At 38.0% G+C, this 27377-nt stretch overlaps 1 protein-coding gene across 1 annotated transcript in view; it reads right to left on the minus strand.

Moving 5' to 3' along the window:
• Positions 1–27377, minus strand: part of NDUFAF2 (NADH:ubiquinone oxidoreductase complex assembly factor 2) — a 217418-nt gene that overhangs the window by 28929 nt on the left and 161112 nt on the right. The window contains exon 3 of the mRNA XM_032280140.1: positions 21602–21642. Coding sequence (XP_032136031.1) covers positions 21602–21642 — 41 coding nt within the window. The remainder of the gene's footprint in view (positions 1–21601; positions 21643–27377) is intronic.

Below are 27377 nucleotides of genomic sequence, written 5' to 3' on the forward strand. Positions count from 1 at the left end.
ATCTGGGGAGGCCAAGGTGGGCAGACTGCTTGAGGCCAGGAGTTCAAGACCAGCCTGGCCAACATGGTGAAATCCTATCTCTACTAAAATATAAAAATTAGCTGAGTGTGGTAGCACATGCCTGTAATCCCAGCTTTTTGGGAGGCTGAGGCACAGGAATTGCTTGAACCTGGGAGGCAGAGGTTGCAGTGAGTGGAGATCATACCACTGTACTCCAGCCTGCGTGACAGAGCAAGACTGTCAAAAAAAGAAAAAAAGAAAGCAGTCCTGAGGATTCCCTTTTCCTAGAAAAAGAAAGCAGTCTTGCGGAATTCCCTCTTCCTAGAAGGATGTCCATGTTTTTTTCCCTTAAGGTCCTCAAGTGATTGGATGAGGCCTACTCATATAATAGAAGTAAGCCTATACTATCCTATAAGGGTTATCACCAATGTAATCAACACAATTTTCTTAAACAGCATTATTTGTCTCATTAAAAAATATCTAATTATATCTGATAAAAGTGATCAGCAAGTAATTTATTTAAAACTTAGATTCAGTAAAATCATTACTTCTTCAGAATGGAGAGAATAAGAGGAAAAACATAAATTGTTTTGGTGAGACAACAGAAGAAAATGTATGGATTAAAAACAACAACAACAACAAAAAAACACACCTAATCTCATTTTAACTCCTTTAACCTTTTTTCACTCTGGATCTACCCCACCCAGTTTTAAAACTTAAATGAGACTTGTCTTAGTGACTAGCGATATGACTCAGAAGGTTAACTATTCAGAACTAATTCTGTATACTTTTAATATGCACCTAGTAGTAAGTTTTGATGACTCTTAAAAGAGCCTGAGCAGAAGTATATCTAAAAATAATTCAAAATAGCACCTTATTTATATAAACTTATTTTAAAAACCTTTTATATTTTGCCCTTTAAAAGTCAGATAAAGGTCAAAATAGAGGGAAAATTATGCTAAGAATAATCTAAGCTCAAACTCTTAGCCTTGTTTAGGAGTATCTAAGAAACAGTCCTTTTAGACTGAGAAAGATGAGATTCTTGAAATTGGAGATACTATTTCTTAGGAAGGCCTGCCTAAAATCAATGTTTTCAAAACAAAAAAGATTTAGAACACAAATTATCATAAACATTTCTTGTACAATAAATAAATAAACATCTACAATTAGAGAGGCAGAATAGCTTACTGGTTAACAGTACATATTCCGAGGAGCTCAAAACAGTCAAATGATTCATGTTCACTGCTTACCACATTTTTCTTTTTTAAAATTTATTATACTTTAAGTTCTGGGGTACACATGCAGAATGTGCAGGTTTGTTACATAGTTACACACATGCCATGGTGGTTTGCTGCATCCATTGCCAGTCATCTCCATTAGGAATTCCTCCTAATGCTCTCCTTCCCCTAGCCCCCCACCTGCCAGCAGGCCCTGGTGTGTGATGTTCCCCTCCCTACATCCATGTGTTCTCATTGTTCAGCTCCCACTTATGAGTGAGAACATGTGGTGTTTGGTTTTCTGTTTTTGTGTCAGTTTGCTGAGAATGATGGTTTCTAGCTTCATTCATGTCCCTGCAAAAGATATTAACTTATCTTTTTTTATGGCTGCATAGTATTCCATGGCGTATATGTGCCACATTTTCTTTATCCAGTCTATCATTGATCGGCATTTGGTTTGGTTCCAAGTCTTTGCTATTGTGAACACTGCCACAATAAACATATGTGTGCATGTGTCTTTATAAGAGAATGATTTCTAATCTTTTGGATACATTCCCAGTAATGAGATTGCTGGGTCAAATTGCTGACCACATTTTTCTAAAGAAGTATGATAAAGTTTATATTCTCTTAGTTTTCACAGAGGTAGAGGTCACTACCAAAGAAGGTACATAGAGAAATGGTATCTCCATGTATTTTGTTACTATGTTTCAAGGGATTGTTTTTCTTCATTTACTATGGTAGTTAAGTGAAAATAGCAGAACACAAAAGAGTAAGTTTACCATAATTACAATTATGCACCAATGTATGCACAGGCAAATTAACTTGCTAAAATTAAGAGTTGTGCAGCCAGACACAGGATTTCAGGTAATCTATTACTTCTATTTAAAAATTTTTTAAATGTACTGTTATATTGATTTTTAAATAAAATAAAGGAAAATAAACCAAGTAAGGTCATAGTACTGGCAAGCCAGAGAGTCCCCAAAGTGCTCAATAGTTACACTTGCAGGTGTGCATTGCAGGCCTCAGGCACCTGTGAGTGTAGACAATAATACCTTTTTGCCTGATCAAAGGCAGAAAAAAATGGTTAGGCCTGAGGTCGGTCAAATGACTGGCATAAAACTGCCCAATAGGGACCTTCCATTGTGGATGGTGGTTAACCCATTCAACCATATCTTTTCCTTTGGGGAGGTAAAAATGCTAGTAGGTAAATAAAAAAAGGGACGTTGATCAAACTCAGGATATATCCTTTCTAGTTTAGGAAGACAAAAATCCCAGAGTAACTTTATTACTGAAAACACAGTGCTTCAGTGTAAATTTGCAATAAGATCAAATTTCTGCAAATAATACATGAATGTATTTTCCCTGAAAATGTAAAATATCCAAGTAATTTTCATACCGAAAGAAAATACTAAAAACAGAATCTAAATATAAATTAACAATGTTATGTCTAGTGTAGTGTCCAGGACAAGTTGGTATGTACAAAACAAGTCTACATATAAAGAAATTATGTTAGCTCTTGAGCATATACCAGATGTCTGATGATAAGTAACTGTAATAATATAAATATATAAGCACTAAGGCTTTTAAAAGGACTTTCAAGAACTAAACCACACTGATTTTTTTTTTTTTGAGATGGAGTTTCACTCTTGTTGCCCAGGCTGGAGTGCAATGGTGTGATCTCGGCTCACCGCAACCTCCACCTCCCAGGTTCAAGCAATTCTCCTGCCTCAGCCTCACGAGTAGCTGTGACTACAGGCATGTGCCACCACAACCGGCTAATTGTGTATTTTTAGTAGAGACGGGGTGTCTCCATGTTGGTCAGGCTGGTCTCGAACTCCCAACCTCAGCTGATTCGCCTGCCTCAGCCTCCTAAAGTGCTGGGATTACAGCTGATTTGTTTTTTATGCACTATGACAGTTCTTCAGGTACCTTTGTTATTTTCAAATTTCAAGTATTCCATTTTTCAGTTTATTTGGAGTAACTTGTTTTTCTATCATGGACCCAATATGTTCTTTTAAAATATACAATTACAAGGTTTCATTACATTCTTTTAAAATGAAATATTCATTTTTTATTTTATTAAAATAAACATAAGTAATAAAATACACCTATAACTCACCATCCAACTTAAGAAATAAAACACTATAGACACGACTAAAGCCCTCTGTGACTCTGAACCCCAACATTTTCCTTCCCCTGTTTCTGATGTATCATTTTCACGAATGTTTTAATACTTTTACAACATCTTTATATATCCACAAATAATAGTGGCAGTGTTTTTTCTCCATTTTCTGCACACTTTATCTTCTAAGACTTTTGAAAAACTATGCACCATCTTGCACATTTCAGTTGACAAGTAATGACAAAGGATGCATTTTCTAGCTTATTGTATATTGAATGAATACTTTAAGTATGTTTTTGTCAAAGCCTTGGAGCTAGAGTTCAGCTTATTCAATACACAGAGACTATAACCATATAACTTAATTGGCAAGGCTAGTCTTCATTGTCAAACTCAACCAGCCAAATCTGACTTACTATGTGTCAAAAAGAGTCTGACTTAATTTTAAAATTCAAATAAATGTGTTATTATGCATCCCCATGACAACTTTCTCACTTGTGAATTTTAATTTTAAGACAGGTAAACGGACAAATAGCTAGCTAGGTAGGTAGACAGAGAAACTATAATATAAGGCATGGAGACTAGCCATGAGTTTGTTGCCTGGATGAAATAATGTGTTACCCCTTCACTAATTTTTACTGACGCTTTCTTTACTTTGCTCTCAAGGGACTATCCCTCAAGAGAGATTCACTCTCTGATTGTCTTTGTGTGGTGCCCTGGAGATTTTTAAACTGGAAGGCAAGACACCATAGTAAGATTTAGTATGGACAAGGAGTAAGCTTTTCTTTTGAAAAGTGGGAGACAGATGATTTTGAAAGAAGTGAGAAAGGGGAACTGGCAGACCAGAAAGAGTTCTTGGGCAGAAAGTTTTTAGGAAGGACTCCATATGGAAAGAGAGAATGAGGAAAGTAATTTTTTAAAAGCTATTCATACCTTTATATCCCATAGAAAGTCTTTGTGTATCCAGTGGTATAGCCAATTTGAAAACCATTGATCATTACCAGGGTTGACAAACTAGGATCCACCTACCAACCATTTCTGTAAATATGTAAAGCCTAAAATATTTACTATCCGATACTCGGCTGAAAAAAAAAAATTCAACTGCTCGTCTATATCATTGTATATGCGTTTTTTAACATTCTTAAAAAAAAAAAAATCGATCATATGCATTGGGCTGGGCACATTGGCTCATGCCTATAATCCCAGTATTTGGGGAGGCTAAATGGGAAGATCACATGAGGCCAACATTTCCAGGTAAGCCTAGGCAACATAGTGAAACCCCATCACTGCAGAAAACCAAAAAAGTTAGCCAGGCATGGTAGTGTGCACCTGTAGCCCCAGCTACTTGGTAGGCTGAAGTGGGAGGAACACTTGGGCCCAGGAATTCAACATTGCAGTAAGCTATAACAGTGCTACTGCCCAACAGCCTGGGCAACAGAGCAAGACCCTGTCCCTAAAAAAAAATTATATATCTTTGTATTGCAGGGCCGTTTCATTCGAAAAGGCTTGTTATGACAAATAATAATTCCCTCTTCTCAAAAGCAATACTTTATATTCTTTTTTAAAATTGTACTTTAGGTTCTGGGGTACATGTGCAGATCATACAGGATTGTTGCATAGGTACACACATGGCAATGTGGTTTGCTGCCACCATCCCCCTGTCACCTACATCTGGCATTTCTCCCCATGTTATCCCTCCCTGACTTCCCCACCCCGCCGCTGTTCCTCAGTGGCCCCCTCAACAGACCCCAGTATGTGATGCTCCCCTCCCTGTGTCCATGTGTTCTCATTGTTTATCACCTGCCTATGAGTGAGAATGTTAGGTGTTGTGTCAGTTTGCTGAGAATGATGGTTTCCAGATTCATACATGTCTCTACAAAGAACACAAATTGATCATTTTTTATGGATGCAGAGTATTCCATGATGTATATGTGCCATATTTTCCTTCTCCAGTCTATCGTCAATAGGCATTTGGGTTGGTATCAGGTTTTTGCTATTGTAAACAGTGCTGCTATGAACATATGTGTGCATGTGTTTTTATAATACAATGATTTATAATCCTTTCGGTAGATACCCAGTAATGGGATTGCTGGGTCAAATGGAATTTCTATTTCTAGATACTTGAGGAAGCACCACACTGTCGTCCACAATGGTTGAACTACTTTACACTCCCAACCAACAGTGTAAAAGTGTTTCTATTTCTCCACATCCTCTCCAGCATCTGTTGTCTCCAGATTTTTTAATAATCACCATTCTAACTGGCATGAGATGGTATCTCAATGTGGTTTTGATATGCATTTCTCTAATAATCAGTGATAATGAGCATTTTTTTCATATGTTTGTTGGCCTCATATATGTCTTCTTTTGAAAGGTATCTGTTCATATCCTTTGCTCACTTTTGGATGGGTTTATTTTTTTCTTGTAAATCTGTTTTAGTTCTTTGTAGATGCTGGATATTATTAGCCCTTTGTCAGATGGGTAAATTGCAAAAATTTTTTCCTATTCTGTTGGTTGCCGGTTCACTCTAATGATTGTTTCTTTTGCTATACATAAGTTCTGGAGTTTAATTAGGTCCCATTTGTCTATTTTGGCTTCTATTGCCAATGCTTTTAGTGTTTTAGTCATGAAGTCCTTGCCTATGCCTATGTCCTGAATGGTTTTGCCTAGGTTTTCTTCTAGGGTTTTTATGGTGTTAGGTCTTATGTTTAAGTCTTTAATCCATCTGGAGTTAATTTTAGTGTAAGGTGTCAGGAAGGGGTCCAGTTTCTGCTTTCTACACACTGCTAGCCAGTTTTCTCAACACCATTTATTAAACAGGGACTCCTTTCCCCATTGCTTTTTTTTGTCAGGTTTGTCAAAGATCAGTTGGTTGTAGATGTGTGGCATTGCCTCCAGGGCCTCTGTTTTGTTCCATTGGTCTATATCTCTGTTTTGGTACCAGTACCATGCTGTTTTGATTACTGTAGCCCTTGTAGCTAGCATAGTTTGAAATCAGGTAGCGTGATGCCTCCAGCTTTTTTCTTTTTGCTTGGGATTGTCTTGGCTATGCGGGCTCTCTTTTGGTTCCATATGAAGTTTAAGATGTTTTTTTCCAGTTCTGTGAAGAAGGTCATTGGTAGCTTGATGGGGATAGTGTTGAATCTATAAATTACTTTGGGCAGTATGGCCATTTTCATGATATTGATTCTTCCTAACCATGAGCATGGAACATTTCTCCATCTGTTTGTGTCCTCTCTTATTTCCTTCAGCAGTGGTTTGTAGTTCTCCTTTGAAGAGGTCCTTTACATCCTTTGTTAGTTGTATTCCTAGGTATTTTATTCTCTTTATAGCAATTGTGAATGGGAGTTTGCTCATGATTTGGCTTTCTGTTAGTCTGTTATTGGTGTATAGGAATGCTTGTGATTTCTACACATTCACTTTGTATCCTGAGGCTTTGCCAAAGTTGCTTATCAGTTTGAGGAGATTTTGGGCTGAGATGATAGGGTCTTCTAAATATACAATCATATCATCTACAAATAGAGACAATTTGACTTTCTCCTTTCCTAATTGAATACCCTGTATTTTTTGTTTGTTTGTTTGACTAATTGCGCTGGCTAGAACTTCCAATACTATATTGAATAGGAGTGGTAAGAGAGAGCATCCTTGTCTAGTGCCTGATTTCACAGGGAATGCTTCCAGCTTTTGCCCATTCAATATGATGTTGGCTGTAGGTTTGTCATAAGTAGCTTTTATTGTTTTGAGATATGTTCCTTCAATATCTAGTTTATTGAGAGTTTTTAGCATAAAGTGCTGTTGAATTTTGTTGAAGGCCCTCTCTGAATCTATTGAGATAATCATGTGGTTTTTGTTTTTGGTTCTCTTTATGTGGTGGATTATGTTTATAGACTTGGGTATGTTGAACCAGCCTTGCATCTCTGGAATGAAGCATTCTTGATCATGATGGATAAGCTTTCTGATGTGCTATTGCAATCAGTTTGCCAGTATTTTATTGAAGATTTTTGCATCTATGTTTACCATGGATGTTGGCCTGAAGTTTTCTTTTTTTGTTGAGTCTCTGCTGGGTTTTGGTAGCAGGATGATGTTGGTCTCATAAAATGATTTGGGAAGAAGGATTTCCTCTTTTTGTATTTGTCTGGAATTGTTTCAGAAGGAATGGTACCAGCTCCTCTTTGTACGTTGGGTAGAATTCAGCTGTGAACCCGTCTGGACCTGGACTTTTTTTGGTTGGTAGGCTATTAATTTCTGCCGCAACTTCAGCCCTTGTTATTGGTTTATTCAAGGTTTCAACTTCTTCCTGGTTTAAGCTCTGGAGGGTGCAAGTGTCCAGGAATTTATCCATTTCTTCCAGGTTTAGTGGTTTATGTGCATAGAGTTGTTTGTAGTAATCTCTTATTGTAGTTTGTATTTCTGTGGAATCAGTGGTGATATCCCCTTTACCTTTTTTTTATTGCATCTATTTGATTCTTCTCTCTTTTCTTTTTTATTAATCTGGTAGCAGTCTGTCTATTTTGTTGATTTTTTCAAAAAACCAGCTCCTGGATTTACTGATTATTTGAAGGGTTTTTTGTGTGTCTATCTCCTTCGGTTCTGCTCTAATCTTAGTTATTTCTTGTCTTCTGCTCACTTTTGAGTTTTTGATCTTGCTCCTTTAGCTCTTTCAATTTTGACAATAGGGTGTTGATTTTAGATCTTTCCTTGCTTCTCATATGGGCACTTATTGCTATAAATTTCCCTCTAGACACTGCTTTAAATATGGATGTCCTTTTTGTTGATGATGAAGTTATTTCTTTCTCTTTCTTAGTTTTCCTTCTAACAGTCAGGCCCCTCTGCTGCAGGACTGCTGGAGGTCCACTCCAGACCCTGCTTGCCTGGGGATCACCCGAGGGGGCTGCAGAATAATAAGGGCTGCTGCTGTTTTCTTCTTCTGTTATCTTCGTCCCAGAATGGTACCTGCCTGATGTTGGCCTGTGCTCTCCTTTATCAGGTGTCTCTTTGGATATACGGAGGTTGGGGAGCTGCTTGAGGAGATAGTCTGTCCCTTATAGTCAAGTGCTGTGCTGGGAGCTCCATTGTCCTGTGCAGAGATGCTGGGCAGGTACTTTTAAAACTGCTGCAGCAGACCTCACAACCACCTCTTTTCCCAAGTAAATACTTTATATTCTTTAAGCTGATGTTTGTGGTCATAGCATAAGTCAAATCAAGGAGCCATAAAAGTGTCTGACAGTTACAAAGTAAGCTCTGCACTTAACCACTTCATAATAGCTAACTAACATTTAAAAATTGTTACTTATTTATTTTTTCAGTTTTAAGCACTATATATTAACTTCTCATTTTTGAAAATAAAGGTTTACCTTATTCTTTGTGTTCCCTAATGCCCTAATATAGTTGTAGATCCACATATTATGAGTAAAAACTGTCAACAAGTGAGTTATGTAATATAGGAAGATTATTTTTCCTTTTCCTTCCCAAGTTTTTTTCTGGAATAAATGAATTTTGTTTATTTCCCATGTACTTATCCATAATTCAGCCCCACTTGTTATGTTCAGATGTATCAGGTACTCTATGTATTTCATGTTTTTGGAAAAAAAATCTCTTCATTCACTTGGCCTGGACTGGCTGCCTTTCATACTCTAGTACCCTTTACCACTGCTGTAGTTTTATTTCTTAAATCTCACCCTTCCCTTTTCCTTTGTTTAGTCCTTTAGTCACTTTGTGAGAAAGGTTTATAGGAGATAATTCTATGAGACTTTGCATGTCCAAAACTGTGTTTAGCCTACATTCAGGCTTAAATCACATAACTGGGTATAGAATCCTAGAACAGAACTTACCACTTGTCAAAATGTTGAAAGCATTGTTACTTCACTGTCGTCTACCTTCTAGTATTACTAGTCCTCTAATTTTTCTTTACTATTTTCTGTTTCTTTCTGCCCTATATCACAGGAAATTGCTTCAACAGAAGGTTCTAACCTTTCAGTTAAATATTTCATTTCTATTATATTTTTATTTTTCCAAGTACTCCTTTTTGTTAAATTTTCTTTTATTTAAGTTCTCATTTCATGACTGCAATATCTTCTTGAATCACCGAGGATAGTAGTCATTTTAAGTTTTTAAGTAGTTTGTTTTATCCAAGTGTTTTACTCTACTTATTTATTTGTATGCGTCTCTTTTTCATTTCAGTGTTCCTAGGTAAATTTAGTTGGAAACTCTGATGCTATAGGTGAGGCTTGTTGTAAACTCAGTTTCACTGTAATCTAATTGGAGCTTCAGGTCCTTCTTCTTGGTTGGTCAGAGTTTCCAGAGATGAATCTTCTAATATCCTGCCTGGAGCATAAAGACTTGTTTGTCCTCATTTTGGAAACCCAGTAGGGAAAAAAGATCTAGAGGTCTCATTTTTAGTATGTACATGTTTACTTAGTTCCTCTATTTTTCAGAATGGAGTATCTTCTCTCTTATTAGTCAGGAAAGCCATGCTACAAAGTCTGGACTATTTTCTCTTTCCCATGAGTAAATTTCTAGTTTTGAACTAGATAAAGAAGAGGCAGTTGTCCAGTAATATGATATCACAAAGGGACTATAACAGCATCCTTTCCTTTTTTTTCCAGGAGATTTAACATTGGTATAATGTTATTATTTAATAAGGTTCATGTTCAAGCTTCACCAGTTAACTCCATACTTTTCCTTATAGCAAAGTTTTTTCTTCAATCTAGGATAATATGTTACATTTAATTGTCATGTATCAGTCCTTCTTAGTCATTCATGTCACTGACATGACAAGCCTGGTGTTTTATGAAATGTTTCCCAATTTAGGATTTCTGGTTGCTTCTTTCCAGTTTTTTCCCTTCTGGTTAGATTAAGGTTATGAATTATTAGAAAGAATACTATATGAGGACAAGGGAGCAAGAGGTCCAAATAGAAGCCTCCATCAATCATCCTCATGGCAGGAACGCCAAATTGAAAAACTATTCACACAAACTTTGTAGGGACACGGATGAATCTGGAAACCATCATTCTCAGCAAACTGACATGAGAACAGAAAATCAAACACCACATGTTCTCACTCATAGGTGGGTGTTGAACAGTGAGAACACATGGACACAAGGAGAGAAGCGTCACACACTGGGGTCTGTTGCGGGAAGGCTAGGGGAGGGACAGTGGGGGGTGGGGTGGTTGGGGAGGAATAACATGGGGAGAAATGCCAGACATAGGTGACAGGGGATGGAGGCAGCAAACCACCTTGCCATGTAAGTACTTATGCAACAATCCTGCACAATCTGCACATGTAACCCAGAACCTAAAGTACAATAAAAATAAATAAATAAATAAATAAAATAAAAAGAAAGAAAGGGAAAAACATAGCACTAAAAAAGAAAAAAGAGCACCTTCACAAGAATAAAAAATCAGCTTAGGCAGCAGTTGAGCCACAGTCAAGCAAAGCACCAAGCAGCCTCCTGGGGTCCTTGATTCCAGGCCTTGGCTCTTGGACAACAATTCTGGACCTGCCCTGGGTCAGAAGAAAGCCCACTGCCCTGAAGGGAGAGTTCTAGGCCAGGCAGTATCTACCACAAACTGACAGACAAGGCTTCTTGGGCCTTAAACGAACATCAGCAGTAGCCAGGCAGTACTCGCCATGGGCCTAGGGTGGTGGTGGCCATGGAGAGAGACTCCTAAGCTTTTGGAAAAGGGAGAAAAGAGTGGAAAAGACTTCCACTTCTGGCTCCAGTGCCAGTTCAGCCACAGGAGAACAGAGCATCAGGTAGATTCCTAAGGTTCTCGACTCCAGGCCCTGGCTACTGCTTGGCATCTCTAGACCCACCTGGAACTAAGGAACCCACCTCCCTGAAGAATAGGACACAAGCCTGCCTGGCTTCATCACCTGCTGACTGTGAAGCCCTAGGGCCTTTAGCGAACATCATTGGTGGTAGCACAGAAGGAGAGACTGTTTGAGAGAAAGTACGGGAAGACAACAAGAGTCTTTGCTCAGTAATCCAGAGAATTCTTCCAGATCTTATCCAAGACAATAATTCTACAAGTCTGCAAGAACCCCAGCATTACTAAGATTGCCCCCCTCCCACCATGCAGATACAGATGCAGTGACTAAAAACTTGGATTACAACATCCAAGCCCTTTCAAATACTTGGAAAGCCTTCCCAGGAAGGACAGGTACAAACAAGCCTAGACTGTGAAGATTACAATAAATACCAAACTCTTCAATACCCAGACCTGATGAACATCCACAAGCATGAAGACCATCCAGGAAAATAAAACTTCACCAAAGGAACTAAATAAAGCACAAGTGAAGGATCCTCGAGAGACAGAGACAGTTGAACTTTCAGACAGATAATTCAAAATAAGTATTTTGAAAAAACTCAGTGAAATTCAAGATAACACAGGGAAGGAATTCACTATTCTATCAGATAAATTTAACAAAGACATTAAAATAATTAAAAAGAAACAGAAATTCTAGAGTTGAAAAATGTAACTGACCTACTGCAGAACGCATCAGAGTCTCTCAACAGCAGAAATGGTAAGAAGAAAGAATTAGTGAGCTTAAAGACAAGTTATTTGAAAATATACAGTCAGAAAAGACAAAAGACAAAAGAATAAAAAACAAGGAAGCATGACTACGTGATATAGAAAATAGCCTCACAAGGACAAATCTAAGAGTTGCTGGTCTCAAATATGAGCTAGAAAGATAGGGGAGGAAAGTTTATTTAAAGGAAAATAAAAGGGAACTTCCCTAACCCAAAGAAAGATATCAATATTCAAGTATAAAAAGGTTATAGAACACCAAGTGGATTTAACGCAAATAAGACTACCTCAAGACATTTATTAATAAAACTCCCAAAGGTCAAGAAAGAAATAACACACAATGGAGTTCCAATACACTTGGCAACAGACTTTTCAGTTGATATCTTACAGGCCAGGAGAGAGTAGCATGACATATTTAAAGTACTGAATGGAAAAAAAACCAAACTTTTATCCTATGTGTTAGTTGTTCCCATAATGCTAATAAAGACATACCTGAGAATCGGTAATTTATAAAGGAAAGATATTTAATTGACTCACAGTTCAGCATGGTTAGAGAGACCTCAGAAAACTTACAATCATGCCGGAAGGGAAAGCAAACTGTCCTTCACATGATGTCAGGAAAAAGAAGTGCCAAGCAAAAGGGGGAAAGCCCCTTATAAAACCATCAGATCTTGTGAGAACTCACTATCATGAGATCAGCATGGAGGTAACCACCCTCATGATTCGATGATCACCTACCGGGTCCCTCCCACAACACATGGAGATAATGGGAACTACAACGCAAGATGAGATTTGGGTGGGGACATAGCCAAACCATATCATCCTAGAATAGTATACCCAGTGAAACTAGCTTTCAAACATGAAAGAGAAATAAAGACTTTCCAACATAAACAAAGCTAAGAAATTTCAACACCAGACCTCTCCTACAAAAAATGTTAAAGGAAATTCTTCAATCAGAAAGAAAAGGATGCTAATAAGCAACAAAAAATCATCTGAAGGTAAAAAATCCACTGGTAATAGTAAATAAACAGAAAAATACAGAATATTATAAAACTATAATTGTGCTGTAATATGTGTAAACTACTCATATGATGAGTGGAAAGACTAAAAGATGAACTGATCAAAAATAATAACTACAACAATCTTTCAAGACAGTAGAGTAAGATATAAATTGAAACGACAGAACTTAAAAAGCAGAGGGGACAAAGTTGAAGTGTACAGTTTTATTAGTTGTCTTTTCCTTTGTTTGTTTGTTTATGCAATCAGTGTTAAGCTGTCAGCAGTCTGCAATAATGGGTTATAAGATAGTATCTACAAGGCTCATGGTAACATCCAGTCTAAAAACATACAACAGATATACAAAAAAATAAAAAAGAATAAATTAAAACATAATCACCACAGAAAATCCCCTTCACTAAAAGGGAGACAGGAAGGAAGGAAAGAAGAAAGAGAAAACCACAAAACCAGGAAACAAGTAATGAAATGTCAAGACTAAGTCTTTATCAACAAAAACACTGAATGTAAACAGCATACATTCTCCAATTAAGACAAATTAGCCGAATAGATTAAAAAACAAGACTCAACAATCTACTGTCTACAAGAAACACACCACCTATAAAGACTCATATAGACTGAAAATAAAAGGATGGAAAAAGATATTCTATGCAAATGAAAATCAAAAAAGGGCAGGAGCAGATTTTAAGATAAAAAACTATAAAAAGAGATAAAGGACCCCATGCAGTGGCTCATGCCTGTAATCCCAGCACTTTGGGAGGCCAAGGCAGGTGGATCATGGTCGAGGCAGGAGATCGAGACCATCTTGGCTGACATGGTGAAACCCTGTTTCTACTAAAAATACAAAAATTAGCTGGGCGTGGTGGCATATGCCTGTAATCCCAGCTACTCAGGAGGCTGAGACAGGAGAATCACTTGAACCAGGGAGTCAGACGTTGCAGTGAGCCAAGACTGCACCACAGCACTCCAGCCTGGTGATAGAGCAAGACTCTGTCTCAAAAAAAAAAAAAAAAAAAAAAAAAGATAAAAAAGAAGGTCATTATATAATGATACAGTTATCAATTGAGCAAGAAGATATAATAATATAAATGTATATCCACCCAACTCTGGAGTACTCACATATATAATGTAAATATTATTAGAGCTAAAGGGACAGACCCCAATACAAAAATAACTGGAGGACAGGAGCCATGGCTCATGCCTATAATCCCAGGTCTTTGGGAGGCATATCACTTGAGCTCAGGAGTTCAAGACCAGCCTGGGAAACATGGAGAAACCCTGTCTCTCCTAAAAAATACAAAAAAAAACGAGCTGTGTGTAGTGGCGTGCACCTGTGGTCCCAGCTACTTGGGGGCTGAGGTGGGAGGATCACTTAAGCCTAGGAAGTAGATGTTGCAGTGAGGCAAGATCATGCTGCTGTACTCTATCCTGGGTGACAGAGTGAGATCCCATCTCAAAGGAAAGAAAGAAAGAAGAAAGGAAGGAAAGAAGGGAGGGAGGGAGGGAATGAGAAAGAGAGGAGGGAAGAAGGAAAGAACTGGAGACCTCAACATCCACTTTAAATACTAGAAACAACATCCAGACAGGAAATCAACTAAGAAACACTGGATTTAATCTGCACTAGAGACCAAATGTACGTAATAGATATTTACAGAACATTTCATCAAACAGCTGCAGAATGCACATTCTTCTACTTAGAACATGGATCATTCTCAAGGACAGACTATATGTGAGGCCACAAAACAACTCTTAAAAATTTCAAAACAGTTGAAATAATCTTGAGTATCTTCTCTGACCACAATGGAATAAAACTAGAAATCAATAACCAGAAGAATTTTGGAGACTTCACAAACACTTGGAAATTAATATGCTCCTTGAATGACCAGTGGGTCAATTAAGAATTTAAATAGGAAATTAAAAAACTTCTTGAAACAAATGAAAATGGGAACACAATATACTAAAGCCTGTGAGATACAGAGAAAGCAGTATAAAGAGAAAAATGTACAGCTATAAGAGATTACACCATAAAAGTGGAAAAATTTCAAACAAACAACCTAATGATGAACGTTCAAGAATTACAAAAGCAAGAGGAAACCAATCCCAAAATTAGTAGAAAAGAAATAAAAAAAAAAAAAATCAAAGCAGAAACAAATGAAATTTGAAGAAAACAATACAAAAGACCAACAAAATGAAAAGTTGTTTTTTTAAAAAAAGATAAACATAATCAACAAACCTTTAGCCACACTAAGCAAAATGACAGAGGACATGAATACAGAAAATAAGACATGAAAAAGGAGACATTACAACTGACACCACAGAAATTCAAAGGATCATAAAAAGGTTACTACAAGCAACTATAAGCCAATACACTAGAAAACCTAGAAGAAATGGGTAAATTCCTAGACACACACAACCTACTGAGATTGAAACACAAAGAAATCCAAAACCTGAACAAACCCATAAGAAGTGATGAGATTTAAACCATAATAAAGTCTCCCAGCAAAGAAAAGCCAGGACCCAATGGCTTCTCTGCTGAACTTTACCACACGTTTTAAGAAGAACTCATATTAATCTTTCTCAAACTATTCCAAATAATAGAGGAGGAGGGAATACTTCCAAACTCTAATAGGTCAGTATACCAAACCTTTGTCTGATACCAAAAGCAAAGACACATCAAAATCAAGAAAACTACAGGCCAATAGTCCTGATGAACACTGACACAAAAATCCTCACAAAACACTAGCAAACCAACTTCAACAACATATTAAAAAGATCATTCATTATGAGTAGGATTTATCCCAGGGATACATGGATGGTTCAACATATGCAAATCATATCAGCAGTATGATGAACAAAAACTCTATGGTCATTCAATTGATGCTGGAAAAGCATTTGAGAAAATTTGACATCCCTTCATGATAAAACCTTTAACACACTGGGTATAGAAGGAACATACTTCACTACAATAAAAGCCATATACAACAGACCCACAGCTAGTATCATACTTGTATTAGTCCATTTTACACTGCTTTGAAGACATACTTGAGACTGTAATTAAAAAAAAAAAAAAAACAATAGAAGCTTAATTGACTTCCCAAGCATGGCTTGGGATACCTCAGGAAACTTACAATCATGGCACAAGGGGAAGAGGCATGTCTTACATGGTGGCAGGTGAGAAAGTGTGTGTGTGAGCACAGGAAAATTTACCACTTATAAAGCCATCAGATCTCCTAAGAATTTATTCTTTATCACAAGAACAGCATGGGGAAAACAACCTCCATAATCCAATTACTTCCTTCTAGGTCTTATCCTAAACACCTCATAATTACAATTCAAGATAAGATTTGTGTGAGGACACAAAGCCTAACCATACTGAATAAATACTGAAAGCCTTTCTTCTAAGATCTAAAACATGACAAGAATGCCCATTTTTACTATTGCTATTTAATATAATATTGGAAGTCCTAGTTAGAGCAATCAGACAAGAGAAAGAAACAGCAGGGAGTTCTTTAGAGTAGGGTAGACAGAACAAGCCTAAAGAGGCAAAGCTAGAAAGTTGGGCTGGGAGAAAGGCAGCAAATGACACTGCCACATGTGTACCTATGCAACAATCTTGCATGTTCTTCACATGTACCCCAAAACCTAAAATGCAATAAAAAAAATCTGGAGACAACAGATGCTAGAGAGGGTGTGGAGAAATAGAAACACTCTTACACAGTTAGTGGGAGTATAAATTAGTTCAACCATTGTGGAAGACAGTGTGGTGATTCCTCAATGATCTAGAAATAGAAATTCCATTTGACCCAGCAATCCCATTACTGGGTATATGCCCAAAGAACTACAAATCGTTCCACTATAAAGACACATGCACATGTATGTTCATTGCAGCCTGTTTACAATAGCAAAGGCCTGGAACTAACCCAAATGCCCATCAATGATAGAGTGGACAAAGAAAATGTGGCACATATACACCATGGAATACTATGCAGCCATAAAAAACAACGAGTCTGTGTCCTTTGTAGGGACTTAGATGAATCTGGAAACTATTATTCTCAGCAAACTGACACAAGAACAGAAAACCAAACACCACATGTTCTCACTCATAGGTGGGTGTTGAACAATGAGAACACGTGGACTCAGGGAGAGGAGCATCACACACTGGGGGTAGTTGGCTGGGGGCTAGGGGAGGGACAGAGAGGGGTGGGAAGGGTGGGGAGGGATAACATGGGGAGAAATGCTGCATATAATATGCACCTATGCAACAACCCTGCATGATCTGCACATGTACCCCAGAACCTAAAGTAAAATAAAATTAAAAAAAAAAAAAGAAAGTTGGGCTGGGCCCAAATCAGGAAGCCTAGCATAGTATGCCAAGGAGATAGATTGTTGGCCAGAACTCTCCAGAAAGTATGACTAAAAATTGATCCCTTCAGTTTTCAAGGTGGCCAGGAGAATTACTGTTTAATCATAGAGCAGGTGTGTTTTATACTATAACAAACTGTCAGTTTTCAAACATGAGTGTATCATTTTCACCCTAACCAGCACCGTACAAAAGTTGTCAATCTTTTAAATATAAGCCATTTTAAAGGGTGTGTAGTGGTATCTCATTGTGGTTCCAATGATTACAAGTATTATTAAGTATCTTTTCATATACCTAAAACATATCTTACAGAGTGGTTGTTCAAGGTTTCTGCCCAATATTTATTAGCTGCTTTTTTTTTGATGGAGTCTCACTCTGTCACCCAGGCTGGAGTGCAGTGGTGGTGCTCACTGCAACCTCCACCTCCTGGGTCAAGCAATTCTCTGCTTCAGCCTCCCGAGTAGTTTGGATTACAGGCACCCACCACCACACCTGGTTAAGTTTTGTATTTTTAGTAGAGACGAGGTTTCGCCACCTTTGCTAGGCTTGAACTCCCGACCTTGTGATCCACCCACCTCCGCCTCCCAAAGTGCTGGGATTATAGGCATCAGCCACCGTGCCCAGCCTAGCTTCTTTTTTATTAACACTGAGTTGAGGTATTCTTTATATAGCCTGGATATAATTCCTTTGTCAAATATATGTACTATGATAATTTTCTCCTAGTCTTTTGCTTTCCTAATGTTCTCTTGTAACAAGCATTAGATCTTAAATCTAATTAAATCTGATTAATCTGTATTTTTCCTTTATGGATTGTTGTGTCTCTTGTCTACCTCAAAACTGCAGATAGTCCATTGTTTTTTCTTCAAGAAGCACAATAGTTTGGCTTTTATGTCTAGTCTATGATCTATCATGAATTAATATTTGTGTACAGTGTGAGGTAGGGATCAATTCATTTTCCCCATATGGATATTAAGTTATTCCAGAACCATTTGCTAAAGACTTTCCATTCCTGATTATGTTGTTTTGACATCACTACTAAAAACCAACTGCCTGTATAGTATCTATTTTTGGACTTCTGTTATTTTCCATTGATTTATTTATCCAGTACCCTAATGGCAGTATCACATTGTCTTGATAACTATAGTTCTAAAGTAATTCTTAAAGTCAGACAATATTAGCCCTTTAATTTTCATCTCCTTTTTCATGGCTGCTTTCAGCTACTCCAGGTCTTTTACATTTCCAAGTACATTTTCAAATCAGCATGTTGATTTCTGCCCAAAAAGTCTGATGTGGTTTTAACTGGATATTTATTTTATTAAATCTATAAATCAGTGGTTCCCAAAATGTGAGCTATGAACCACCAGCATCAGCATCATCCAAGAACACGTTATAAATGCAAATATTTAGGTCCTACCCCAGAACTAGTGGATCTAAAACTCTAAGCTTGGGGTCTAGCAATCTGAGTTTTAACAAGTCTTTCAGGTGATGTGGATGCAAAATGAAGCATAAGTACTAATGTGGATCAGTTTGAGAAGAATGAATACGTTAGCAATATTGTACATTCCAATCCATGAACAGATACTTCTCCTTATTTATTTAGGTCTTATGCACGTATTTTGCTTACTTAATTCCATAGTATTCTATGTTTTCTGATACTACTATAAATGGCATTCTAATGGCTGTTGTTTAACCTTTAGTTGTAATGTACAGGAGATATGGAAGGAAGTCTATTTGGGGTTGGGTATTCACTTAAAGATCTGAAAGAACACATCTAGTTTCTGGATCCAGTTTTCAATTTGTAAGGAAGATAGTGGACAGAGAAACATGATGAAATGCACCAGGAACATAAGATCAGCAAAACCTAGACTGTGGCAAACTCTACAGGCCAACTGGGCTGGGTTTTTTTTAACACATAAATCTGTAAGGAAATAAAAGGGATGGAAGAGGATAGACTGAAGATTTAAAACAAATATGAAGTTTTTACAAAATGGACAAGTCTAAACTATAATGTACATTAGGTGAAAAAACTATTTAAAATGAGAGGAAATTATTACCATAAAAGTTGAGTTAAGGTTTGCTTTTGTCAGGAGAGAGGGGCTTGTGATCGGGATGGGATATATGGTTCTGAAATAGATGGCAAAGTTCTATTTCTTGAAATCCGTGGAATTTGCCTTATAATTTCACAGCTTAGCAACGAAATAAGCTTTACTTTACATTTAAAAATATGTCTTACTTTACATTAAGAGAATCTTTTTCCTCTTAATATGATGTATCTAGAATTTGGACTTGAAGAGTGTAAAAGTTACAGTGGTAAGAGTTGTGTTTGATAAAAACTAAAATGTGCCTAACGAAGTGGTTGTTCACTTGAGTTAGAGGTACTAGTGTAGATAAAGTCAAAGAATTGGGCAGCTAAGACTTAGGAAGGGATTGAAAAGAGAAGACCTTATGCCAGGTTCTAATCTCGGCCGTCAGTATGGTGGCTTGCATGCTGGCACACATAAAAATGATGATCAGGTACAGAGAAATATACATGGATAGCATGTTACATGGATAACAAAAGTCCTCCACTCTCTTGGGCCCACAAACAAAAGACTATTTGGGGAAGCAAGAAGCAGTTGGACTCACTTTCTTTCTGTGAGACGTGGGAAAGCAAGCACAACTTCCTTCAAGGAAAAAAGGAACTCACTATCTCTCAGGCACAGGCAGATTTCAGTTGAGGTTATGTGGTAGAGAAAGTTTCCAGGAAAATATTAATGGTGAATGGTAATTTGCTAACAAAGAGACAGAAATTCCTGAAACACAATGGAAAGGGTCAAGAGGAAGGAAAAGTGTGTAAGTGTGTGTGTGTGTGTGTGTGTGTGTGTGTTAGGGAGGGTACAAAGCAGCATAAAGAACAAAGTGATTAATAGTACACTAAAAGGGAGGCAACAAAAGAGGGCTCATTTTGGATAATCAAAAGTAACAAGAGTGAGCTCAGGGATAGAAGGACTTGGTGTGTTCCAACTAGAGCTTGTTTGAGGTGCTGAAATAACCTAAAATTCACAGAGGTGGTGCCTGAGGCCCAGCTCTTGCAATTGCCTCCACTAATCACTTTGCATATTTATGTTTCTATGAAGAAGGCTTTCAAAGTTCTAAGGATGGAGGAAGCACCTTAACAGTAGCACTTACTATGACCAAGAGAAGGAGAATAAGAAGGCTCTTCAATCCATCCTTCACTATAAACTACTGGGCATACTTCTGAATCCTGGATCACATTGCCCTTTTTCCCCCCAAAAAACAGCTTTTATTCCAAAATTTATCAATGTTGGAAAGAAGGGTCTGAGAAAAGTAGGACAAGGCAGAAGCAATATATGAGGTAAGCAATGGGTCAAGAGATATACTCAGTCAGAACCTGGCTGAATGAACATTGATGGGTTTGGTATATGACTAATGAATGGAGCAAGTAAAGATAAACATGCCAGTTAAGGTATCATCATGATTCTGCTCTAGAGCACCCACCTTCCAACAAATGGGGATTGAGTACTGGAGCCCATTTATGTTGTCATCAGAGTTTGTAGTAGTGAGGGAATAGGCAACAGAAAAGAGGAGAGAAGTCATAAATAGTAAAATGAAGGGAATGCCTCTAGACAAAAAGTAAACAAGAGAGTATACTAATGCATTTGCAGACTCTCCTTTTATGAAATAACTTCTTATAAAATAATTTTAGAGCTCTTTATGTATTTTTAAAATTAAAATTATAATTTTAATAAAATAATCTATATTAAAATCATGTTGTAAAACACATATACCATAGCATTTCTATGCTTTTTATGGTTTATCACGACCTATAAACTTTTAAGTTTTAAATGAAAATTCAACTCAACTACTAATTACTGAGTATTATAAAATACTTGCTAATTCTGTATTTTAAAGTTTCTTTGGATACTTGAAGGATTTAAATATATAAAATTAAGGGAAACATAAGAGCATGATTTGGATAGGACAAAGAGATTCAGTGTTTCTCAAACTTTTCTACAAAAGCCTCAGTACTGGCAGAGAGAACTCCCAAGACCCAGGGGAAACAACCTGGTGCAAACTGTTCCAAATCCAGACTTTCTAAAAATGTTTTTATTTTTGTTTTAAATTTTTATTATTTAATTTTAAATTTTATGTAAATTTTGTTGTATTCCATAATATGAGCACTTATTTTATCATATATTAATTAGTGATATGTTTATATATTACTTTATTATAAAAATGTTTTAAGTTATTTTCTATGGAATAAAATCAACGCTTTGGGAGAACACATAATACATTTTCTGAAGGTTCATATATCCTTGGGAATACACACTCCTAAGAGATATTTTTCTTGTGTAGTCTTACCTTCATAGTAGGTGGAGTCTTTCTTGTTCTTCTTATCCAAGCTAGAAAGAAAAATAATATTTAAATGTCAGTTTTCCATAATTTGCACAAACATTTTAACCATTCATGGATAAAACAAAATTTTTGAGTACCTACTCTATATTATTTTAGGTACTGGAGATACAGCAGGGAATAAAACAGATTAAGTCCCTCCTCTACTGTAGCATATGTACTTCTGAAGGGGTTACAGAAAATAAACACACAAACATATGTTTGGTGGTGAAAAGAATATAATAGTATAGAGAAGATAAAGAGGGGACGGCTTCATATCTTTAAAATCATACCTCCTAATTATCTAAATTTGCCTGGGTATATTTATGGCCTACAAGCCAAACCAAAACGCAGTAAACTTCAAGGCAATATCAAAATCATATTATTCTCAAAATCTGTATTAGTTATTGCTCAATTTATAAAGGAGGGGACTTAGAAAAAATTTTCATTTACAGAGATTTCTTTTCTGATTTGCTCCAGCAAGCAGCTACTCAATGGTTGGTAAGTGTCATCAGGCCTTAGTTCTAACACTTGGGAGATGGGCTGCAGAGGGAGAACCCACATTTGTTAGTGGCTGTTCGGAACTGGGTACTGTGCTAGATGCTTTATAGCAATGGGAAGGGAGTGGGGCAACTGCCTCTAGGGAAGTTATCAGAATCACATGGAAGACAGTATAGTATAGTGCTTATGAGAATGATTCCAAAGTCAGATTTTCAACTTCATCACATATTGGCTGTGTCACCTGGAGCAAGTTATTTAATTTCCTGAGCATCAGGTTTCCCATCTATAAAATGAAATTATAGAAGTATCTACACTTTGGGGTTGTTGTGAAAATTATATGAGATAATATACATAAATGCTTACCTTGGAGCCTGGCACATAAGTCTGTTATTACTATTATTCAATAAACCTTTTAAAAACAAGACTCAAAAAACAAAAGAACAATAATACCTGCTTGGCCTACAATGTTGTATAGGAAACTGTGAGCAAACATACTGTGAGGAATATGATCTTGAAGGCCACTGTTTTATCATTTTAGATGATTCACTCTTCACTACAAAATTGAAGAAACAGAAATAAAATGACTTCCCAAGTTTACACATTAAGTAGTAATGTTTGTATTTGAATTTGGATCTGACCCTGTATCTGGTTCTAAAAACCATCTGTGCTCAACTAAGCAGTCTTTCAAAGTTTATGAACAACATGCAAAGAACATTAAACCAGAAAGAGGAAGCTGGGTTAGGTGTGACTGTAACTACATGTGAGAAAAATAAGAATTATTGATCCCATTTTAAAGATTTGGAAACTGAGGCTCAGAGAGATTAAGAAACTTTCCTAATGCCATATAAGTAGTGACTGGGAATTAAATCCTGGCTGAACTGGCTCTAAAATCTTAGCTCTATCCATTCAACAGCCACCCTCTCTTGTGACCAGCTCTGACGGCCGGCCTTCTTTATCTAGGCAAAGACTATTACTGACTTATAATAGCTTGACTTGGGATTTTCGACTTTATCATGGTGTGAAACCATTCTGTTTTTCATTGCATTACTTATTTAATGAATTATATGTTATTAAAAACTTTATTATAAAATAGGCTTTGTGTTAGATAATTTTGCCCAACTGTAGGCTAATGTAAGTGTTCTGAACACATTTAAAGTAGGTTAGGCTAAGCTATGATGTTCAGTAGTCTAGGTGTATTAAACTTATTTTCTACATAATGCTATTTTCAATATATGATAGGCTTATGGGGACATAACCTCATTGTAAACTGAAGATCATCTGTAATGGCACCAGGACCTGTCTTCATAAAAAGCCCAGCACTGAATGGTCTATGGGGGTGGAAACAGTAACATTCAACTGTGGACTTGGGATCAGTCATTTCCCCCTGCTCTGTTCTCTCTTGCACTTAACCCTTACATGTATCTCCAACACAGTTTCAGTGTTCTCCATTCTCTACTCCTGTTTCTGAACTTTTACCCTTTTCCCTCCCTCCCTCCCTCCTTTTTTCTTCTTCTTTCTTCCTCCTCCTCCTCCCCCTCCTCCTCCTCCTCCTCTTCTTCCTTCTCCTCCTCCTTCTACTTCTTCTCTCTCTCTCTCTGTTCCTGTCTCTCTCTCCCTGTTCCTCTCTCTCTCTCTCTGTTCCTCTCTCTCACTCACTCTGTTTCCCAGGCTGTAGTGCAGTGGTATAATCTCAGGTCACCACAACTTCAAGTGATTCTCCTGCCTCAGCCTCCTGAGTAGCTGAGATTACAGTTCCTCCCCATCACACCCCAGATGGTTGTTAGGCCATAAGGTTGTCAAGGGCAGGAGGTATCCATGGGAAATTTATTTTTCTGTTATTTTAAGTACCTACTCTTTTGAGGTATTTACTCTTTTAAATGCTTCAACAGAGTAGGTACTTTAAAAATTATTGAATGAATATTTCTTTTGAAAAATACTTTTTCTATCAAGATTTTGATCTGTATTAGAAAATCCAGTTTAGCAATACCACAATTCCTCTGTGTATTCAAGGAAATAAGTGACATTGGGAATTTTTCAATTACCTCTTTATGGTCAAAATTAAAGTTACTTAGATTCAGGCCAAGATGGCCGATTAGAAGCAGCTAGGGTACATGACTTTCATGGAGAGGAACCAAAGGGGTGAGTAAATACAGCACCTTCAACTGAAGCATCCAGGTACTCACATTGGGACTAATCAAGGAAAGAATATGACCTCTGGAGAATGAAGAAAAGCAAGACAGAAAAACAGCCTAGCCCGGAGTGACATGGAGCCAGGGGAACCTCCCCACCAAGGGAAGCGGTGAGTGAATGTGTGCCCCTGGGAAACCATGCTTCTCCCGCAGATCTTTGCAACCCCCAAGTCAGGAGATCTCCTCCTAAACCCACTCCATCTGGGCCTTCAGTCTGACACACAGAGCTGTGTGGATTCCTGGCAGAGCAGCTGCTCAGGCATGAGTGGAGGTGCAGGAGCTTTACGTACTTAGGCTCTGGGCTTCCCAGCAAGAGTGACTGCAGGGAAGTCAAGGTGGGAGGTTGGACCTCTGTACATACCACTGGGAAGAGGGCTGAATTGAGGGGCCTGAGCAGTGATGGTCCACAGGCCCCACTTTCAAAGTGCCTGACAGGATAAGACCCACTGGCTTGGAATTCCAGCCAACCACTGGCAACAGTATCGCCCCTACCTAAGACAGAGTTCCTAGCGGGAGGGGAAGGGCTGCCATCTTTGCTGTTTGGATAATTCAGCAGTTCCAGCCTGTGAGCTCTGGAGAGTCCAAACCAACTAGGGACAAAAGGGATCCCCCAGTGCAACACAGTTGTTCTACCAAAATGTGGCCAGGCTGCTTCTTTAAGTGGGCTCCCAATCTGTTCCTCCCCACTGGGCAGGACCTCCCAACTGGGGCCTCTAACCACCCCTGCCCATGTTCTCAGGCTGACAGACATTTGAGAACTTCCTGAGACAGAGCTCCTAGAGGGAGAGGTAGGCAGCCATCTTTTCTGTTTGGGTGACAAAATCATTCCAGTCTCCAGGCTTTGGAGAGTCCAAGTTGACCAGGGGTGGAAGGGGAATCCCAGCATAGCACAACTGCTCTGTGAAAGCATAGCCAGAGTGCTTCTTTAAGCAGGTCTCTGATCCTGTTCCTCCTGAGTGAGACCTCTTAACTGGGGTCTCTAGCCCCCTCCTACAAGTGTATTCAGGCCAGCAACAGGTGTGTACCTCCCTGAGAAGGAGCTCCCAGAGGAAGGCTCCATCTGCCATCTTTGCTGTTTCGCAGCCTTCATTGGTGATGCCTCCAAGGTACTGGAAAATTCAAGGTAACTAGGGACTGGAGTGGACCCCCAGAAAACTGCAGCAGCCCTATGGAAAACTGGCCAGACTATTAAAAGAAACAAACAAACTAAAAAAAAAAAAAAAGTCCAAACGTCAGCAACCTCAAAGAGTGAAGGTAGATAAATCCACAAAGATGAGAAAGAATCAGTGCAAACACTGAAAACTCAAAAAGCCAGAGTATCTTTCTTCCAAATGACTGCATCACCTCTCCAGCAGGTGGGTTCAGAACTGGGCTGAAGATGAGATGCCTGAAATGACAGAAGTAGAATTCAGAATATGGGTAAAAGCAAATTTCACTGAGCTAATGGAGCACGCTGTAACCCAATGCAAGTAGGCTAAAATCATGATAAAACATTGCAGGGGCTGATCAACCAAACAGCCAGTATAAAGAAACAACCTGACAGAGCTGGAAAACATAATACAAGAATTTCATAATGCAATCACAAGTATTAATAACAGAACAGACCAAGCGAAGGATCTCAGAGTTTGAAGACTGTCTTTCTGATATAAGACAGGCAAGACAAGAATAGAGAAAAAAGAATGAAAAGGAATGAACAAAACCCCCGAGAAATACAGGATTATGTAAAGACACCAAATATGACTGATTGGTGTACCTAAAAGAAATGGGGAAAATGCAGCCAATTTGGAAAATATATGATCAGGATAACATCCATGAGAAGTTCCCCAACCTAGGTAAAGGGGCCGGGCCACTTTCAAATTCAGGACATGCAGAGAATCCTAGTAAGACACTCTATAAGAGGCTGAGCATGGTGGCTCATGCCTATAATCCCAGCACTTTCAGAGGCAGAGGCAGGTGGATCACCTGAGGCTGGGAGTTTGAGACCAGCCTGACCAACATGGTGAAACTCCACCTCTACTCCAAATACAAAATTAGCTTGGCATGGTGGCATACACCTGTAATCCCAGGTGCTTGGGAGGCTAAGGCAGGAAAATCACTTGAACCCGGGATGCAGAGGTTGCAGTGAGCTGAGATCACACTATTGCACTCCAGCCTCGGCAGTAAGAGCAAAATTTCACCTCAAAAAAAAAAAAAAAAAAAAAAAGATACTCCACAAGATCATCCCCAAGACATATAATGACCACAGTCTCCAAGATTGAAATGAAAAAAACAATGTTAAGCACAGCTAGAGAGAAAGGTCAGCTCATGTATAAAGGGAAGCCTGTCAGACTATCAACAGATCTCTAAGTGGAAACCTTACAAGCCAGAAGAAATTGAGAGTCAAATATTCAATATTCTTAAAGAAGGGAAATTCCAACCCAGAATTTCATATCCAGTCAAACTAAGCTTTATAAGCGAAGGAGAAATAAGACCCTTTTCAGACAAGCAAATGCTGAGGCAATCTGTTACCACCAGAACTGCCTTAAAAGAGCTCCTGAAGAAAGCACTAAATATGAAAAGACCACTACAAGCCACTAAAAAACACACCAAAGTATACAGACCAGTAACACTATAAAGCAACCACATAAGTCTGCAAAATGAACAGCTAACATCATGATGACAGGATTAAATCCACACATATCAATACTAACCTCAAATGTAAATGGGCTAAAAGCCCCAATTTAAAGACACAGAGTGGCAAGCTGGATAAAGAACCAAGATCCACTGGTATACTGTCTTCAAGAGATCCATCTCACATGCTTAAAATACAGGGATGGAAGAAAGCCTACTAAGTAAAAAGAAGACATAAAAAAGCAGGGATTGCAATCCTTATTTCTCACAAAACAGATTTTAAACCAATAAAGATCAAAAAAGACAAAGAAGGGCATTATGTAATGGTAAAAGGTTCGATTCAATAAAAAGACCTAAGTATCCTAAATATTGTATGTGCCCAACACAGGAGCACCCAGATTGATAAGGCAAGTTCTTAAGAGACCTTCAAAGAGATGTAGCCTCCC

This window comes from Sapajus apella, unplaced genomic scaffold, assembly GCF_009761245.1.
Source record: "Sapajus apella isolate SASKATOON/1434 unplaced genomic scaffold, GSC_monkey_1.0 scaffold1, whole genome shotgun sequence".
In the NCBI taxonomy this organism is placed as follows: domain Eukaryota; kingdom Metazoa; phylum Chordata; class Mammalia; order Primates; family Cebidae; genus Sapajus; species Sapajus apella.